Source organism: Bubalus bubalis, chromosome 9, assembly GCF_019923935.1.
Source record: "Bubalus bubalis isolate 160015118507 breed Murrah chromosome 9, NDDB_SH_1, whole genome shotgun sequence".
NCBI lineage: Eukaryota > Metazoa > Chordata > Mammalia > Artiodactyla > Bovidae > Bubalus > Bubalus bubalis.
This window is the reverse complement of record NC_059165.1, coordinates 58807612-58828239: the sequence shown is the minus strand read 5'-3', so window position 1 is coordinate 58828239 and position 20628 is coordinate 58807612. Positions and strand designations below refer to the sequence as shown.

The 20628-nt window shown below is 41.3% G+C and overlaps 2 protein-coding genes across 2 annotated transcripts; both read left to right on the top strand.

Moving 5' to 3' along the window:
• Positions 1–3827: 3827 nt before the first annotated feature.
• On the top strand, positions 3828–8517 carry LOC102403897 (protocadherin beta-12). Its single transcript, XM_025292539.3, has one exon. It carries the CDS (start codon positions 5595–5597, stop codon positions 8193–8195), a length of 2601 nt encoding a protein of 866 aa, XP_025148324.2. The 5' UTR covers positions 3828–5594; the 3' UTR covers positions 8196–8517.
• Positions 8518–15772: 7255 nt separating this feature from the next.
• Positions 15773–20628, top strand: LOC102403587 (protocadherin beta-14-like). Its single transcript, XM_025292536.3, has one exon. It carries the CDS (start codon positions 16918–16920, stop codon positions 19315–19317), a length of 2400 nt encoding a protein of 799 aa, XP_025148321.3. The 5' UTR covers positions 15773–16917; the 3' UTR covers positions 19318–20628.

Genomic DNA, 20628 nt, shown 5'->3' with positions numbered 1-20628 from the left:
TTATTTAGCTGACACAGATCTCTCAATATCTTCATAAAAATAGATGCAGAGGACATAAAATTTTTGAGAACTTGCCTTGTGAAGGTATCTTGTTTTCATTTGATTGATAGTTTGGATATAAAATTGTAGGCTTAAAATAATTTTCCCTCATCTTGAAAACAGTATTCCTTTTAGTGATTGCATATAGAGTTGCTATTCAGAAGACTTTCCATTCTAATTCCTATCTCTTTTAACATCACATTTTTGCATGGTGGAAACATTGGGAACTGTTTCTCCTATTCTGAAGATACATCAGTGTCAGCTATTTATCTAGTCACATGGGTGTACTCTGTTAACATTTAAACTCTCACTTTTAGCTCTGAGGAATTTCCTTGTTCTATTTTCATCATAATTTATCCTTTGAATTTTGTATCTTCTCACCATAATCTCATTAGTTAAATACTGGATATCCTGAATTGATTGATTGTCTCCCTCTAATTTTTTTCCACTTCTTATTTTCTTTTTGCCTCTTGTTCTACTTTTTGGACAAAATATTTTATCATCCAAGCCTTGTACTTTTAATTTTTGGCTGACAAATATTTATTTTTTAAGAGCTCTTTTTAGTTCTCTTGAATGTTTTTCATAGCATCTGTTTTAGATTTATAAATGTAGGATCTTTTGTCATTTAGATGACCAGTAGGCACATGAAAAGATGCTCAACATCACTAATTATTAGAGAACTGCAAATCAAAACTGAGGCACCACCTAACACTGGTCAAAATGGCCATCATTAAAAAGTCTACAAAAAACAAGTGCTGGAGAAGGTATGGAGAAAAGGGAACTCTCCTACACTGTTGGTGGGAAGGTAAGTGAATACAAACAGTATGGAAGTTCCTCAGAAAACCAGAAATAGAATTACCACTTGATCCAGCAATCCCACTCCTGGGAATATACCCAGATAAAACTAAAATTCAGAAAGATACATGCACCCCCATGTACACAGAAGCAATATTCACAATAGCCAAAACATGGAAGCAACCTAAATGTCCATCAACATATGAATGAAAAAATAGGAACTTAGTACATATATACAATGGAGTACCACTCTGCCATAAAAATGAACAAAATAATGCCATTTGCAGCAATATGGATGGAACTAGAGAGTATCATACTAAGTGAAGTAAGTCAGAAAGAGAAAGTGCAAATACCATATGAAATCACTTACATGTGGAATCTAAAATATGGCACAAATGAACCTACCAACAAAACAAACAGACTCATAAGACATAGAGAACAGACTTCTGGTTGCCAACAGGGAGAAGGGGAGAGGGAGAGGGATGGACTGGGAATTTGGGGTTGGTAGATGCAAAGTATTACTTTTAGAACGAATAAACAACAAGCTCCTAATGTACAGCAGAGGGAACTACATTCAATATCCTGTGATAGACCATAATGGAAAAGAACATTTTAGAAGTGTGTGTGTGTGTATATATATATATATATCTGTGTGTGTGTGTGTGTTTGTATAACTGAATTACTTTGCTGTACACCAGAGACTGGCACAACATTGTAAATCAACTATAATAAAAAAAATTATTCTGTCATCTACAATTCTTTTAAATTATTAAATTCATTGTAAAAAGTATTATAAGTACTTTTAAAATGAGAGTGAGTCATAGAGAAATTAAGAACTTGCCCAAGATTATGTATCTAAGAAGTAGCACTAAGCCCTAATCCATTCTTTATCTTACAAAAGCATACTTCATATGATTACTATTGCGATTAAATATGTAAACACATATGTGGCACTAGAATAATAGGCAGCACAGAATAAATACTCAATAAATATTAGCTCTTATTAGATTTTACTACTCTGAGGATATTAATCAGATTTTTTACATTGAAATATAGTTGATTTACATTGCTCTGTTAATTTCTGCTATCCAACAAGTTAATCAAACATTTTAAAACACTTTCTTCTGTTTTCTCTATTTCTGTATCTGTTTCCTCCTGCGACCCCCTTTTTTGGTGGTGGTGGTGGTTTGGGCATTAATACTTCCTCATGTCTTGTGGTCCATGGCTATCTTCTCATATTTAAGAATGATGAGAGATCAAGGCGCTGACAGCTCTTTGTGTATGTGATAATGAGGTTATTGATGTCAGGACCTCACTCTAATGTAATCATCATAAGATAAGAGTTATTAGCTTAGGAGATCCTCAAATACCAGTATGTTTAAGTTTTTGTTTGAGCCTTTCATATGCTCCAGATTAGGATTCTGCAATATTGTCTGTGCAAGAGAAGTTAGAGATGCCCACCCTGCGTACTCCAACTGGAGACAACTGCGTGAAAAGGGACTAGAAATCTCACCACTCAGGATGCAAAGTTTTGTTTGATTTCCCTATTTTTGGCTTCACCACACTTGCACTTAGCTCTTCCCAGGGTCTCCAAAGTTAAAGATGTTGTTTGGTCGCTAAGTTGTGTCCAACTCCTTTCCAACCCCATGGACTGTAACCCACCAGGATCCTCTGTCCATGGGACTTCCCAGGCAAGAATACTGGAGTGGGTTGCCATTTCCTTTTTGGCCCTCAATGAACTTCAGTCTTTTTTCTTTTGGACTTCAGTCTTATACACTTGGTTCCTCTAAATCCTGTATCCAAATGGGATTATGTTGGACAAACAGGAACTTTTCTTTAGACATTTCTTGGAACTGATAACTGCTCTTTGATCTGATTTCTGTCATCAAAATTATGTATATACATTCTTGGTCTCTGTAAGTTCATATAATTTTTATTAACTATCATTTATTGGGCATTTTAAAAGGAGTGAGCTATGCAAAATCAAAGAATTACATGAAAGTACTGGATCACAATAAACTGTGGAAAACTCTTAAAGAGATGGGAAAACCAGACCATCTGACCTGTTTCTTGAGAAACCTGTATGCAGGTCAGGAAGCAACAGTTAGAACTGGACATGGAACAACAGACTGGTTCCAAATAGGAAAAGGAGTACGTCAAGGCTGTACACTGTCACCCTGCTTATTTAACTTATATGCAGAGTACATCATGAGAAACGCTGGACTGGAAGAAGCACAAGCTGGAATCAAGATTGCTGGGAGAAATATCAATAACCTCAGATATGCAGATGACACCACCCTTATGGCAGAAAGTGAAGAGGAACTAAAAAGCCTCTTGATGAAAGTGAAGGAGAGTGAAAAAGTTGGCTTAAACCTCAACATTCAGAAAACTAAAATCATGGCATCTGGTCCCATCACTTTACGGGAAATAGATGGGGAAACAGTGGAAACAGTGTCAGACTTTATTTTGGGGGGCTCCAAAATCACTGCAGATGGTGACTGCAGCCATGAAATTAAAAGATGCTTTCCTTGGAAGGAAAGTTATGACCAACCTAGATAGCATATTTAAAAGCAGAGACATTACTTTGCCAACAAATGTCTGTCTAGTCAAGGCTATGGTTTTTCCAGTAGTCATGTATGGATGTGAGAGTTGGATGGTGAAGAAAGCTGAGCACTGAAGAATTGATGCTTTTGAACAGTGGTGTTGGAGAAGACTCAAGGGAGTCCCTTGGACTGCAAGGAGATCCAACCAGTGCATCCTAAAGGAGATCAGTCCTGGGTGTTCATTGGAAGGACTGATGCTGAAGCTGAAGCTCCAATACTTTGGCCATCTCATGCGAAGAGCTGACTCACTGGAAAAAGACCCTGATGCTGGGAGGGATTGGGGGCAGGAGGAGAAGGGGACGACAGAGGATGAGATGGCTGGATGGTATCACCGACTCAATGCACATTAAGTTTGGGTGAACTCTGGGAGTTGGTGATGGACAGGGAGGCCTGGCGAGCTTCGATTCACAGGGTCGCAAAGAGTCGGACATGACTGAGCGACTGAACTGACTGTAATATTGCTCTTCGAAATCTGGAAGGAATCAAACATGAGGGCATTCTGTCTTCTCTGAGCATAATAAATCTCACTCTAAATTCAAAAATAAAAGGAGTGAGGATAACTGTGTGTAGTAAATCCATCTACTTTTCAATTTATGCCCTTTTGTAGTGATTTATTTTTCAACCATGTGTCTAGCTTACATTTTTAAGAATATAATTGAACTTAACATTTAAAAAATGAAAACTTCTTAGATCCTTCCTCCATCAATTTTTGAGCACACTCTTGAGACCTTCTATACTGGACATCACAGGTGAATTCTGTTCCAAACAATCTCCCTCACCATGTAGCAACCATGTACTCTGGCTAAAACTGAAACCATCAAAAGCTTAAGAGGTGACCCCAGAGAGGATTAAAGCAAAACAGAGGACAAAGATGAGTTCAGATTCTGAAACTAAAATCTCCACCTACAATTCTATTGTGGGCTTCCCTGGTGGATCAGCTGGTAAAAATTCTGCCTGCAATGCGGGAGACCTGGGTTAGATCCCTGGGTTGGGAAGATCCCCTGGAGAAGGGAATGGCTAGCCACTCCAATTCTATTCTGGCCTGTATAGAATTTCATGATAGTCCATGAGGTCACAGAGAGTCAGACACAACTGAGTGACTCACTTTCACTTTCTTAATTCTATACCCCTGAAACAATGATCGCCTCAGCAGCAGGTACATGATCTTGGTTAGTCTGATCAGAGTAAAACTAAGTTTTTGTCCTACAACTGGGAAAGAGAATCTCTCTCACTCTCTCTTCCTGTGCTGAAAAAGACAGCAGATGACCATAACTGTAGCTGGAATAAATCTTGGGAAACTGAGGGAAGCCAGTTTTAGGAGTAAGCTTGTGTTAAATGAAACTAACATGTTTGTGTATTTGTTCTTTTTTTTTTTTTTGGTAAATTATGAGAAACTAGAATGGCAACCCACTCCAATATTCTTGCCTGGAGAATCCCAGGGACAGGGGAGCCTGGTGGGCTGCCATCTATGGGGTCGCACAGAGTCGGACACGACTGAAGCGACTTAGCAGCAGCAGCAGCAGCAGCAGAACTAAATTACGGATTTCCACAATATGTTTCACCCCAATATCTTACTTCATTTTTCTCTTAGTTCACAGTTCACTGCTATCAAGGAAATCTACAGAAGGCCTTCTAGTGCTATAAGAACTATCTATATATAGTTCTCTTTGTTCTACCTCATGGTTAATTCAGTTTTATATCCTTTGAGAGGACTTCTGAAATGACTTGTGTACACTTTCCCTTTCCCTTACCACTTAAGGAAGGCCAAGTAGTGTTGGAATTTTGTTCAGTGAAACAGTCACTTATACTCTCCTTGTTTCTGGTGCTCAGTTTTCTCAGAAAGATTACAAGCTCCTGGGGGCCAGGAATCACATATTTCTGTATTCACCACAATTGTGTGGAGAGTGGAGAAGGATGCTTAAATGCTTTTTAAAATACTAGTAACATAAAAAACTATAAACAGTATAGAATACCTCTTATGGATGATAGACTATATCTGTAATCACTTGAACACAATATATAAAAGAATATTTGCTTCTGGAGGATATTTATGTGAATGGAATTTAGGTAGCTTTCATCAAACTCTGAAAATCTGTGGAGACGCATGGTGGCGCTGCAGGATAACATCGCTGGGGGAGAAAACACATTCTATGCTGGATGATGTTCTGGACATTGTTACCCAGTGCAAAAAGAGCACTAGGAAGACAGAAAGAACAAGGCTTCAAGTGGCAAACTATAAGTTATTCAACAAGGTTAAAATCCTTAAGCCTCGGAAGATTCGGTGGACATATCAGAGGCACCTTACCCAGAAGTGGGAAGGGTGAAGTGATTCTGCAGGAAGACTTTGGGAAAGGAGCTATGGAGATTGGAGGGGCAGGCGTTCTGCAGATAAGGCAAGTCCTGCTTTTCTTTGTTTTGCTGGGGATGTCTCAAGCGGGCTCTGACTCTGGGCGCTTCTCAGTGGCAGAGGAAATGCAGAGTGGGAGCATTGTAGGCAATCTGGCAAAAGACCTGGGGTTGGAAGTGGGTGAGCTATTCTCCAGAGGGGCTCGTGTGGTCTCTAATGATAACAAACAGCGATTGCAGCTGGACATAAATACAGGGGATTTGCTCTTAAGTGAAGCACTAGACCGGGAGGAGCTCTGTGGCTCCACTGAGCCTTGTGTGCTGCATTTCCAGATATTAATGAAAAGCCCCTTGCAGTTTTTACAGATTGAGCTCCAGGTCAAGGATATAAATGATAACTCTCCTGCCTTCTTAGAAAAAGAAATGCTCTTAGAAATCCCAGAGAATAGTCCTGTCGGTGCTGTGTTCTTACTAGAAAGTGCAAAGGATTTGGATGTAGGAATCAACGCTCTAAAAAACTACACAATAAGCCCCAACTCTCATTTCCATATTAAAATGAGAGTCAATCCGGATAATAGGAAATACCCAGAGTTAGTTCTAGATAAGGCGCTGGATTATGAAGAGCAGTCTGAACTCAATTTCATCCTCACCGCTCTGGATGGCGGGTCTCCGCCTAAGACCGGGAGTGCCTTGGTCCGGGTGCTGGTCGTGGACATTAATGACAACTCCCCTGAGTTTGAGCAGCCATTTTATGAGGTGAAGATTTCAGAAGACAGCACACTAGGCTCACCGGTTGTCACCGTCTCAGCTTGGGATTTAGATTCGGGGAAAAACGGGGAAATATCATATATGTTTTCCCATGCCTCAGAAGATATTCGCAAGACATTTGAAATTAACCAAAAGTCTGGAGAAGTGAGTTTAACTTCACCCCTGGATTTTGAAACAACTGAATCATATTCCATAATCATTCAAGCCACAGATGGGGGAGGCCTTTTTGGAAAATCAACACTCAGAATTCAGGTGATGGATGTGAATGACAATGCTCCTGAAGTGACTGTGTCATCAATTACCAGCCCAATCCCAGAAAATTCTCCGGAGACTGTGGTTATGGTTTTTAGTATCCGAGATAGAGACTCTGGGGAGAATGGGAGGATGATTTGTTCTGTTTCAGAAAACCTCCCGTTCGTGCTAAAATCTTCTGTTGAGAATTACTACACGTTGCAAACGGAAAGAATGCTGGACAGAGAAAGCCAAGCGGAGTACAACATCACCATCACGGTCACTGACATGGGAACTCCCAGACTGAAAACCGAGCACAACATAACCGTGCTGGTGTCCGACGTCAATGACAACGCCCCCGCCTTCACCCAGACCTCCTACACCCTCTGGGTCCGCGAGAACAACAGTCCCGCCCTGCACATCGGCAGCGTCAGCGCCACAGACACAGACGCGGGCGCCAACGCCCAGGTCACCTACTCGCTGCTGCCGCCCCCCGACCCGCTCGTGCCCCTCGCCTCCCTCGTGTCCATCAACCCCGACAATGGCAACCTCTTCGCCCTCACGTCCCTGGACTACGAGGCCCTGCGAGCCTTCGAGTTCCGCGTGGGCGCCTCCGACCGCGGCTCGCCCGCGCTCAGCAGCCAGGCGCTGGTGCGCGTGCTCGTGGCGGACGCCAACGACAACGCGCCCTTCGTGCTCTACCCGCTGCAGAACGCCTCGGCGCCCTGCACCGAGCTGGTGCCCAGGGCGGCCGAGCCGGGCTACCTGGTGACCAAGGTGGTGGCGGTGGACGGCGACGCGGGCCAGAACGCCTGGCTGTCGTACCAGCTGCTCAAGGCCACGGAGCCTGGGCTGTTCGGCGTGTGGGCGCACAACGGCGAGGTGCGCACGGCGCGGCTGCTGAGCGAGCGCGACGCGCCCAAGCAGCGGCTGGTGGTGCTGGTCAAGGACAACGGCGAGCCGCCGCTGTCGGCCAGCGTCACGCTGCACGTGCTGCTGGTGGACGGCTTCTCGCAGCCCTACCTGCCGGCCCCGGAAGCGGAAGCGGCGGCCGCGGCGCCGGCCGACCCGCTCACCGTCTACCTGGTGGTGGCCTTGGCGTCGGTGTCGTCGCTCTTCCTCTTCTCGGTGCTGGTGTTCGTGGCGGTGCGGCTGTGCAGGAGGGGCGGGGCGGCCTCGGCGGGTCGCTGCCCGGTTGTCGAGGGCCACTTCCCTGGCCAGCTGGTGGACGTCAGCGGCACGGGGACCCTGTCCCAGAGCTACCAGTACGAGGTGTGTCTGATGGGAGGTCCTGAGACGAATGAATTTAAATTTCTGAAGCCGATTCTCCCCAATCTCCCGACCCAACGCACTGGGAAAGAAATAGAGGAAAATCATACTTCCTACAATAGCCTTGGGTTCAATATTCAGTGACCATAATTAAGTTTTATATCTAATATACATGTTGTTTTGTGCTGCTTCCACACCATCGTTATTTCCCCCCAAATATGTGTTTGAAATTGCACTGTTACTTTATATCTTCGCATGTTGTACCCATCTTCTTTTAAGTCAATGCTTATTTTTTGTGGTTGTAATTATTACAAATAGTAATTTACTCTCTAACCAAGGAGGTCTTAATTCATAATTAATTAACTTGCCTTACACCAAGTAAATTTTTTCACATGGCTCCTTCTTCAGTTGAACTTTCACTCACAATTATGCTTTTGATAAAATAAAGCAGATCACTTTCAAAGTATTTCAAGTGTTCAAGCATTTCTTCATTTTTTGCAGTTTTTCTTGTGGTTTGATATTGGTTGCTATTCAGAAATGTCATTTTTCTTTAAATTCACCACTCTTTTTAATTAACTTTTTAAAACGTTTAATTACCGCGGAAAATATACCTGAAAATAATGTCCTTTGATAAACATAATCACCTTGTTAGAAAGGGCCACAAGGCAATTTTCCTAGTGTCTCTTCCTTATTGATCCTGGAGGGTTATTGTGAAGACATATTAATATTGTGGCCACCCACATAATCTTGGAATATAAAGTTTTTATTTTCCAGATGTCTCACTAATGTTACAAAGGTATAATGCAATCTAGTAGAATGCAGGCTCCTGAACCATAATTTGTTTATTGTAGAGTGGACTTATGTGCTAAAGTGTATAATCTTTTGCCTCCTGTGCTCTCCCAGAATATATATACACTGGGCACTAATTTTCAAATTTTGAAATAGCCAATAGAAAAATTATATAACATATAAACACAATAGAAATGTTTTGTAAACTACTTAGCTTTTTTGTGATGCAATTTGAAATTGCCTATATTATTCCATTCAATTTAATTTTCAAATGTCATGATCCACTAAACTGATTTCATGACTTACTAATGGGTAGCAATCCAAAGTTTCAAAACCACGTTTCTCAGATATTTGTAGAGTACTGAAAAGTAGGAAAAGATAGTCCTTTAATATTCTAATTTTAAAACTTTTTTCAAGCCATTGTAGGAGGAAGTTTTGTTTCATGCTGTACAAGCTCTAACCAACCACTTTTGCTTTGAATGACCTGACTATATCATAGAAGAGAAAGCCTTCATTGTTGGGGGAGGATATTTCCAAGAATTTCATCAAAAAGTCTTAAAGTCTATATGTTGTGGAAGGAAAGTATAGATGAGCAAAATGAGTAGGGGTATACAGGGAAAGGAAATGTGTTCACAAGAGAGAGAGTAGGTATGAGAAAGAGGACATGCATGAGGGTAAAATGATTGTTTTTATTCCTGAGGTGGGGCCACAGACTAGAGTCAATGCCGGGAACTGCCTCTTGAAGATATTCTAATCTTAACATTGTAGAGGGGCTGGGTATTAGTTAATAATGCCTGTAAGTACAATCTCTCGCTCTAACATATCCAAAATAACCTAATGTTTACACTTCTTGAATGCTAAAATTTCACTGCCAGTTCTTTTCAACTGTATGAACTGATTGATTACTTTTTGAATTTAAGAAAAATGGAGGGAACAAAAGTTTCTCCATGCAGGCTAACTAAATTCTAATTTTCTATTTTCAGAAGTGGAACTAGAAATAAATGAAAGCTTAAAATAAATGAAAGCTTCTTTACATAGAGAACAAAAACTCATATTAATAAATCGAAGTATTAAGGTTACCTCCTATCTTTACCGTACTTATTGGGAAAAGATGGATGACCACTAGCATAAAGAGATATATGATGGGATAGCTGTCAAAAATGAAGGTGGGAGTGTTCTAGCAGCTTGTTTCCCCAGTAAGCTTGGCCTCTCACATTTATAATAGGGGAAGGGGAAAGAGTAGTTTAAACAACTCAGGCAGAAAATTTAACAGGTGCAACAGCAGAGAAAAGCCCGTTGCTTTGGGTTTTTCCCACCTATCTGAACAGGAAGACTTGTCTATTTATGAAAAGAACTGTTTCCTGACTCTAATGGAGAATGGTGAGGTCTTTGGAGCTCAGATACAAGTAAACCAACCAGTTCTCTTCAAATGTATTGTTAAAAACAAATTTTGCTCTTATGCATCAAATAATTTACAGTTAAATTTAAACCAGTGCATAGGAATTCAACTATATCAGCCAATTTTTATATTAAAGGACTATAGGTTGTCAATGGGAAGAGGTCACTTACAAAACGGAGATGTAAGAAACTGTTCAGCTTCCCAGACTTGATTTTCTTGAAAACCCTTGCCAATAAGAACAAAACAACAGTTTAGGTTGGAATTTGCCAAGAGTATGGGAAAGAAAGGGGCTTCCCAGGTGGCTCAGTGGTGAAGAATCCACCTGCCAGTGCAGGAGCTGCAGGAGCCCCAAGAGACATGGGTTCTATCCCTGGGTCAGGAATATCCCCTGGAGAAGGTAATGGCAACCCACTCCATATTCATGCTGGAATAATCCCATGGACAGAGAAGCCTGGTGGGCTACAGTCCATGAAGTTGAAGAGTTGGACGTGACTGAGCACGCATCACTGGTTAATCTAACATGGCCTCTCAGTACCTCGGCCACATGCTGTACTTTCTCACTACCCAGGATTATTCTATGAAATATGATTTCAGATCTCTCCCTCTAAGAATACCTTCTATGAGAACCTTCTATGCCTTTAGCCCTCTGATTCTATCACATCTTGTCTTTGACCTTGTCAAGACCTCCATCCCATGATGCTGCTATTACCTATCAACCCCCTCCTGTTTTAATTTCCTTCCCATCAGCTGACTCCGATTTCACCACTCCCAACCACGCTTATGCTCATATTCTCAATTCTCTTTTTCAATTTTCCTTCACTCTAGGATTTCCTTTACCTCCTGATGAAACACCACATTAGATAAATACTTTTATCTAGTTAAATTATTCAATAAAAATTATCTTTTCTCTTACACCTGGGATGCTGCACTTTATAAAACAAAGCTTAGAAAATAATCAGTACTATCACCACTAAGGTTATCACATTCAAAATTAATTGGGCTTTCAAGATCAAGAAATCTTTTTATATTTTCCTAAGTAGCATTCTCTTTTACTCTTCAATAACAACTTCATACCTACTTATCTTAAACTTCTTACCCTACTACTTACATACTGCTTTTTGGCAGATGAACTTGCTTAATATCTTAAAGAGAAAACAAAATCCATCAGATGGGAATTATCTTAATTTCCTATCCCCAAATTTATACTCTTGATAGCATATGTACTTGTAATTTCCTCTGCTGAGTTCCCTTCCACTTAAGTCCAACTCCTTCATATTTGCTGAATCCTGTCTTTGACAACCTTCTAGGGGCTTAACACTGATAATATCCTTTCTTGTATATTTTAATTTTCTCCTTCTTTACTAAGTACTGCAAATCAGCATTTTAAAAACATTTCTCTAGGCTTAAAAAACCCTAAATTCCTCTCCAGATACAAATCTACTTTTTTCGTTTGCAGCTAAATTTCTCAAAAGGATTTCCACTTTTACTTCCTTATCCCTCTTGCTTTTCAACCCAGTGCAATCCATATTGAAAACTGCTACTGAAAGCTGATCAAAGATTTCTGTGTAAGTTTTTAAGAATACACTGCTGAAATAGAGTAGTACAATTATGCAATGGCTTGTAAAATATGTGTCTCTTTCCTGTAACAGCCACAATGGGTAAATGATTGCATAGACAGGGCAGCTTTGCTCTTCATGGTCCTTCTGGAACCAAAATTTGTTCCAAGTAATTGCAGTGTCATAATCTACATGACTGTAGCTGGGTTACTGCTACATCTGGGTTCTAGTTGACTAGGAGGGAAAAGATAATCCAGATGTGGCAGACCCAGGAATGGCAAATGAAAGTTCTATCACAATGTGTGAGAACTTAGCCACACCTAACTACAGGCGAGATGGAGACACTATGTGCTTGGATACAGTTCTATCACTATAAAGAAAAAGGGAACAGATTTTGGCAGACATCTAACAGAATCCTCCACAATGACCATTTCCTTAAATCCAATGAACCATTTTAATATTTATTTTTCTTGAGTTTTCTGAAGCATTTGCTACTGTCAATCTTCCTCATAGTTTTGAAATGCTATATGCTTTTGGTTTCATAATTCTGAACTCTGGGCCTTCCTCGTCTTTTTAAAAAAATACTTCCTTACCTCATCTCTAAATGAAGATATTTCTCAGAATTCTGTGCTAAACCTCTTCTATTCTTGTTTGACACATTTTTGCTTGGTTTACATGGAGATCTCATGGTTTCAAACACAGGCATACCTCATTTTATTGCACTTTGCAGAGATTGTGTATTTTTACACATATAAAGTTTGTGGCAACCCTGCAACAAGCATACCTATCGATACCATTTTTCCAACAGCATTTGCTCACTTTATATCTCTGTGTAACATTTTGGTAATTCACTATTTCAGACTTTTCATTTTTACTATATTTGTTATAATAAAACAAAATATAATGGTGATCTGTGATCAGTAACCTTTGATGTTACTGTTGTAATCATTTGGGGGAGCACCATGAACTGTACCCATATAAGACAGTGAACTTAACAGATAAATGTTCTGACTGCTCTACCAACTGGCTGTTCCCCATCTTTCTCCCTCTCCTTGGACCTCCCTATTCCCTGAGACACAACAATATTGAAAATAGGCCAATTAATAATCCTACAATTTGCCTTAAGTGTTCAAATGAAAGCAAGAGTCACATATGTCATTTTAAATCAAAAGTTAGAAATTATTAAACTTGGTGAAGAAGGCATGCTGAAAGACAAGAAAGGCTAAAAGGCCTCTTGCACCAAAGACCCAGGTGTGAATGCAAAGGCCAAGTTCTCTCTATTTATTTCTCTTTTTAAAAATTAATTTATTTGGCTGCTCCAGGTCTTAGTTGCAGCATGAGGGATCTTCGATCTTTGTTGCAGCAAGTGAACTCAGTTGTGGCATGTGGGATCTTTAGTTGTGGCATGCAGACTCTTAGTTATGGCATGTGGGATCTACCTCCCTGACCAAGGATCAAACCCATGCCCCCTGCATTGCGAGCACAGAGTCTTAGCCACTGTACCACCAGGGAAATCCTCTAAGGATAAGTTCTTGAAGGAAATTAAAAGTGCTAATCCAGAGAATACACAAATAATAAGAAAGTGATAGTCTCATTGCTGATGTGGAGAAAGTTTTAGTGACCTGCACAGATCAAACCAGATATATAACATTGCTTTAAGCCAAAGTTTAATACAGAATAAGGCTTCAACTCTTCAATTCTATGAAAGCTGAGAGAAATGAGTAAGTAACAGAAGAAGAATTTGAAGCTAGCAGAGGTTGGTTCGTGAGATTTAAGGAAAGAAGCTGTCTCTAGGACATGAACGTGCAAGGTGAAGCAGAAAGTTCTGATGCAGAAGTTGCAGCAAGTTATCCAAAAGATCTAGCTAAGATAATTCATGAAGCTAACTACACCATCACAGCTTTTCAATGTCGATGACATAGTCTTACATTGGAAGGAGAAGTCATACAGGATTTTCATAGCTAGAGAGAAGTAATGCCTCGCTTCAAAGTTTTAAAGGACAGGCTAAGTCTTTTGTAATGGTCTAACACAGCTGGTAACTTTTAAGGTGAAACCAATGTTTATTGACCATTCCAAAGACCCTAGGACTCTTAAGAATTATGCAAAACCTATTCTGCCTGTGCTCTTTAAATGGGACAACAAAGCCTGGATAACAGCACACCTGTTTACAGCATGTTTTACTGAGTATTTTAAACCCACTGGTGAGACCTAGTGCTGGAGATGTACAACCAGAGTAGTGTTGTTTTCATGCCTGCACACAACATCTGTTCTGCACCCCATGAATCAAGGAGTCATTTTGACTTTCAAGTCTTAACTATTTAAGAAATACATTTCATAAATCTTTGGCTGCCACAGATGGTGATTTCTCTAATGGATCTGGGCAAAGGAAATTGAAAACCTTTTGGAAAAGATTCACCATTCTGGATGCCATCAGAAATACATGATTCATGGGGAGCAATCAAAATATCAATATTAACAGGAGTTTGGAAGAAGTTTATTTCAACCCTTGTGACTCAGGGGTTCAAACTTGAGTGGAGGAATAAACTTCAGATGTGGTGGAAATAGCAGAAGAACTAGAATTAGAAATGGACCCTGAAGATGTGACTGAACTGCTGAAATCTCATGATGAAACTTTCTCATGGATGAGGAGTTGCTTCTTATGGATATGCAAAGAAAGTGATTTCTTGAGATGGAATCTACAGGTGAAAATGCTGGGAAGGTTACTGAAATGACAACAAAGGGTTTAGAATATGACATAAACTTAGTTGATAAAGTAGCAGCAGGGTTTAAGAGAACTCCAATTTTGAAAGAAGTTCTATTATGGGTAAAATGCTCTCAAACAGCATTATGGGCTACAGAGAAACTGTTCATGAAATGAAGACTCCATTGATGCAGCAAACTTCATTGTTGCCTTAAGAAATTTCCACAGCTACTCCAAAATGTAGCAATCATTCTAATCAGTCAGCAGCCATATAACTGGAGTGTAACTGCTTTACGATGTTGTGTTACTTTTGCATGAATCAGCTATGCTGCTGCTGCTGCTGCTAAGTCGCTTCAGTCGTGTCCGACTCTGTGCAACCCCATAGACAGCAGCCCTCCAGGCTCCCCCGTCCCTGAGATTCTCCAGGCAAGAATACTGGAGTGGGTTGCCATTTCCTTCTCCAATGCATGAAAGTGAAAAGTGAAAGGGAAGTCCCTCAGTCGTGTCTGACTCTTTGAGACCCCATGGACTGCAGCCTACCAGGCTCCTCCGTCCATGGGATTTTCTAAGCAAGAGTACTGGAGTGGGGTGCCATTGCCTTCTCCATGAATCAGCTATATGTACACACATATCCCCTCTCTCTTGAGCATCCCTGCTACCTCTCCCCCTCCCTCCTCTCTAGGTCATTACAGAGCACTGAGCCAAGCTTCCTGTGCTATACAACACCTTCCCACTAGCTATGTATTTCACACGTGGTAGCATATATATGCTATCATAATTTCATGCAGCCATGAAATTAAAAGATCCTTGCTCCTTGAAAGAAAAGCTATTACCAACCTAGATAGCATATTGAAAAGCAGAGACATTACTTTGCCAACAAAAGTCCGTCTAGTCAAAGCTATGGTTTTTCCAGTAGTCATGTATGGATGTGAGAGATGGACCATAAAGATAAGCACCAAAGAATTGATGCTTTTGAACTGTGGTGTTGGAGAAGACTCTTGAGAGTTCCTTGGACTGCAAGGAGATCAAACCAGTCAATCCTAAAGGAAATCAATCCTGAATATTCATTGGAAGGATTGATGCTGAAGCTGAAGCTCCAATACTTTGGCCACCTGATGTGAAGAACTGATTCACTGGAAAAGACTCTGATGCTGGGAAAGATTGAAGGCAGGAGGAGAAGGGGATGACAGAGGATGAGGTGATTGGATGGCATCACTGATTTGATAGACATAAGTTTGAGCAAGCTCTAGGAGTTGGTGATGGACAGGGAAGCCTGGCATGCTGCAGTCCATGGGGTTGCAAAGAGTCGGACATGACTGAGCAACTGAACTGAACTGAACAAGCACTTACCAGCCACTTTGTAAATATTAAACCATTAGATTCCTACAATAATAATCCTAGAAGGTAAACATTAATATTACCCCTATTTTATAGGTAAGGAAGCAGAGGTACATAATTTGCCCATGACTCTAGACAGTGAGTAGCAGAACTAGGATTCTAATGTAGATACTGTGATTCCAGAATCCATGTTCATAACCACTATGCAGTGCTATCTCCTGGGTATAAGATGTCCCTTCTAGGTATTTACATATTACTATTTACCTATGCAAACATTTTGGCATATTTTGATTATTTATGCCAAATAATATGCCATTTGATTACTTTGGCATATTGTGATTACCAAATTTTCTAGCCTTTGAGCCCCATAAAGACAATGTCATGTCCTTAATATGTAGTTTTTAAAAATATACAAGTGAAAAAGTAATGACAATATTAACCATAACTGACTGAAATCTATAAGTGTTTACAAGACTGGAGAGGAGAAGACATTTGCAATAACTCAAGAAATGGCCTGAATAAAACATAATTTTTTCAGTTCAGGATATTTTAACAGTTCTTCTTGTCAAGCATTCAAAACAGTGATAATTCAATGCATTTCATGAATTTTGTTTAAATACTGATTTAAAAGAAAATGGGGAAATGCAAACACAGATCGAATATAAAATGTATTAAGGTTCTATCACTAAATTTGTGGTCCTTATCTGTTAGAGATACTTAGTGAAGTATTTAGAGGTAAAAATATATGATGTCTGGGATTGCTTTAAAATACTCCAGATGAGTTTATGAGTTACTTGTTCAAAGAGAAAAAATTTTTTACTGAAAAAAAAATCATAGAGACACATGGTGGCGCTGCAGTATAAGACAAAAACAGTGCTTCTACAACACAGGGCTCCATTATTCATGAGAACAGAGAACATCCAACCCACTGAAAAGAGAGGTATTAAGGCACTTCACCTACAGACTTAGAGGTTTATATAGCGTTCAGAAGTTTCCAACTTAAAAAAAAAAGATCAGAGCCTCAGTTTGCAAAATTAGGGATGAACTAAAAAATTTCCACAAAAGAGGTTTCTTCAAAGAACCATGGAGATCAGAGGGGCACTCGTTCTGCAGAAAAGGCAAGTCCTGATTCTCTTTGTTTTACTGGGATTGTCTCAGGCGCGTCCCGAGTCTGTGCCCTATTCTGTGGCAGAGGAAACAGAAATCGGTTCTTTGGTGGCTAATCTGGCAAGGGATCTGGGGCTTGGTGTGGAGGAGCTCTCTTCACGGGAGGCTCGGGTAGTATGTGATGATAATGAAAAGCATTTGCACCTCGATTTGCTGACGGGGGATTTGCTGATAAATGATAAACTGGACCGGGAAGAGATGTGTGGCTCCACTGAGCCCTGTGTGATGCATTTTCAGATGGTATTGGAAAACCCTTTACAGTTTTTTCAGGCTGAGCTACACATCAAAGATATAAATGATCACTCCCCTACATTTCTTGACAATGAAATAGTTATTAAAATATCAGAAAGTACCACTATTGGAACTACATTCCTAATGGAGAGTGCCCAAGATTTGGATGTAGGAACCAACAGTCTTCAAAACTATACAGTTAGCCCCAATTCTCACTTCTACATTAAAATTCAAGACAGCGACGATGGAAAGATATACCCAGAACTGGTCCTGCACAGAGCGTTAGATCATGAGGAGGAGCCTGAGCTCAGATTAACACTTGTAGCACTGGATGGTGGAAATCCCCCCAGGTCTGGGACAACTTTGGTCCTCATCAAGGTCTTAGACATCAACGACAATGCCCCGGAATTTCTTCAGAGGCTCTATGAGGTGCAGGTCCTGGAAAACGCACCGGTTGGCTCTTGGATTATCACCGTCTCTGCTAAGGATCTGGATGCAGGAAATTATGGGAAAATACTTTATACGTTTTTTCATGCATCAGAAGATATTCGTAAAACATTTGAAATCAATCCAATATCTGGGGAAGTTCATTTGAGATCACAACTGGATTTTGAAGTAGTACAATCCTACACTATAAATATTCAGGCAACAGACGGTGGGGGTCTTTCCGAAGAATGCACTCTTTTGGTGAAAGTAATAGATACAAATGACAATCCGCCAGAAGTGATCATCTCATCAATTACAAAGATAATTCCCGAGAACGCCGCAGAGACGCTTGTGGCTCTTTTTAGTGTCCGAGACCAAGATTCTGGAGAAAATGGAAGGATTATTTGCTCTATCCAAGATGACCTCCCATTTTTCCTGAAACCGACCTTCAAGAACTTTTTCACCGTAGTTTCAGATAAAGCACTGGACAGAGAGGAAAAAGCAGAGTACAACATCACCATCACGGTCACTGACATGGGAACCCCCAGACTGAAAACCGAGCACAACATAACCGTGCTGGTGTCCGACGTCAACGACAACGCCCCCGCCTTCACCCAGACCTCCTACACCCTCTGGGTCCGCGAGAACAACAGCCCCGCCCTGCACATTGGCAGCGTCAGCGCCACAGACACAGACGCGGGCACCAACGCCCAGGTCACCTACTCGCTGCTGCCGACCCCGGACCCGTTCGTGGCCCTCGCCTCCCTCGTGTCCATCAACCCCGACAACGGCCACCTCTTCGCCCTCACGTCCCTGGACTACGAGGCCCTGCGAGCCTTCGAGTTCCGCGTGGGCGCCACCGACCGCGGCTCGCCCGCGCTCAGCAGCCAGGCGCTGGTGCGCGTGCTCGTGGCGGACGCCAACGACAACGCGCCCTTCGTGCTCTACCCGCTGCAGAACGCCTCGGCGCCCTGCACCGAGCTGGTGCCCAGGGCGGCCGAGCCGGGCTACCTGGTGACCAAGGTGGTGGCGGTGGACGGCGACGCGGGCCAGAACGCCTGGCTGTCGTACCAGCTGCTCAAGGCCACGGAGCCCGGGCTGTTCGGCGTGTGGGCGCACAACGGCGAGGTGCGCACGGCGCGGCTGCTGAGCGAGCGCGACGCGCCCAAGCAGCGGCTGGTGGTGCTGGTCAAGGACAACGGCGAGCCGCCGCTGTCGGCCAGCGTCACGCTGCACGTGCTGCTGGTGGACGGCTTCTCGCAGCCCTACCTGCCGGCCCCGGAAGCGGAAGCGGCGGCCGCGGCGCCGGCCGACCCGCTCACCGTCTACCTGGTGGTGGCCTTGGCGTCGGTGTCGTCGCTCTTCCTCTTCTCGGTGCTGGTGTTCGTGGCGGTGCGGCTGTGCAGGAGGGGCGGGGTGGCCTCGGCGGGTCGCTGCCCGGTTGTCGAGGGCCACTTCCCTGGCCAGCTGGTGGACGTCAGCGGCACGGGGACCCTGTCCCAGAGCTACCAGTACGAGGTGTGTCTGATGGGAGGTCCTGAGACGAATGAATTTAAATTTCTGAAGCCGATTATCCCTAATCTTCCAGTCCAAGACATTGGTAGGCATATAGGGGAAAATGAGAACTTTAGAAATAGCTTTGGACTCAACCTTCAGTAAAATAATTTAAACTTCTGATGTTTTGTTATTCTTGGCAAACTGTAGACCCCCCCCTTTTTTTTGTAGGCCCCTTTTTGCCAATCTGTAATATATTTTATGTTGGATGGTAGTTGCATGTATTATCATTTCTCATGCCCTCCTCTCAGTTGCTTTAAAAAGCTTTAGTGGCTTTAAAATTAGTGGCTATAATGTCATGGAAAAATAGTTTTCTGATTTGTCATTTGGTTTAAATGTCATAGTAATGGAGTTATTGCTCATTGTTTGTTGTGATAATGGTGTTATGCAAGACGACATTATTATTTGGAAGTGCAAATTCTAAAGTATTAGGGAATGTCACTATATATATAATTTACTTCTAGATATTTCATCAAAGCATAGATCGATACTTCAAAAATTAAAAGTCCTGTTGACTGGGTGGAAAGTATATTGGATCTTATTGCACTCTTCCCTTTGAAATTTTTCATCAGAAAGGGTAAAAGTGCTACCTGTCCATATTCAGTAGTAGGGTACCTTATTTGTTTTGGTTATTGTTATATCGAGTTTTTCATGAATTTATGACAAAACTGACCACATTGAAAATTAGTGATTTCTTAAGTAATTTTCCTTTTTTCTCATTGTCGTTGATGCTGTTTTGAGGGGAGGAGTTCTGCTATTTTACATTGCTTTGTTTTCTCTCAATATGCCACATTTGCCAGTTTAAATTTGTATTATAGTGTTCATTACATAGCTCGATTGTTTATGATGTTATCTTAAGTAAATTACTCTTCCATTAGGAGAATAAAGATAAAAACTTCTTAAGAATTAAGATGAAAATTCAAACTGTTAAAGAAATGAACTCGGTTCACTTTTCTCTTAATTTTTAAAAGTAAATATTAAAAATCCTTAATATTTATGCTCTTTCTCAGATGTTCACAAAGGATCGGTCTATATTAATGGCTTATAGATGCCTCATGGTGTTCCAAATCATAATGTCTCCAATCTATAAGTGTACAGTTCAGTGGAGATTTTGGTAACTTAAATGTAGTGTGGATAATAAAGCTACTGTGCATATACATTTCTGTGATTTCTCTTATAAAATTAAATATTATAGACTAGATGATGTAGTAAAATGCAATTTTGCTTGACGTTGTGAAATGGGTAAAACAAATTCCAGTTTTCTTAGGAAACTTTTCTTTGCTTCATGAAGCTTTTGCTGGTCTTATTTTGCATTGCAACAGATACTTACTAGTTGTGAGAATTTATTAACTAGATGTTTAAGCAGTACTGCTGCTGCTAAGTCGCTTCAGTTGTGTCCGACTGTGTGCGACCCCA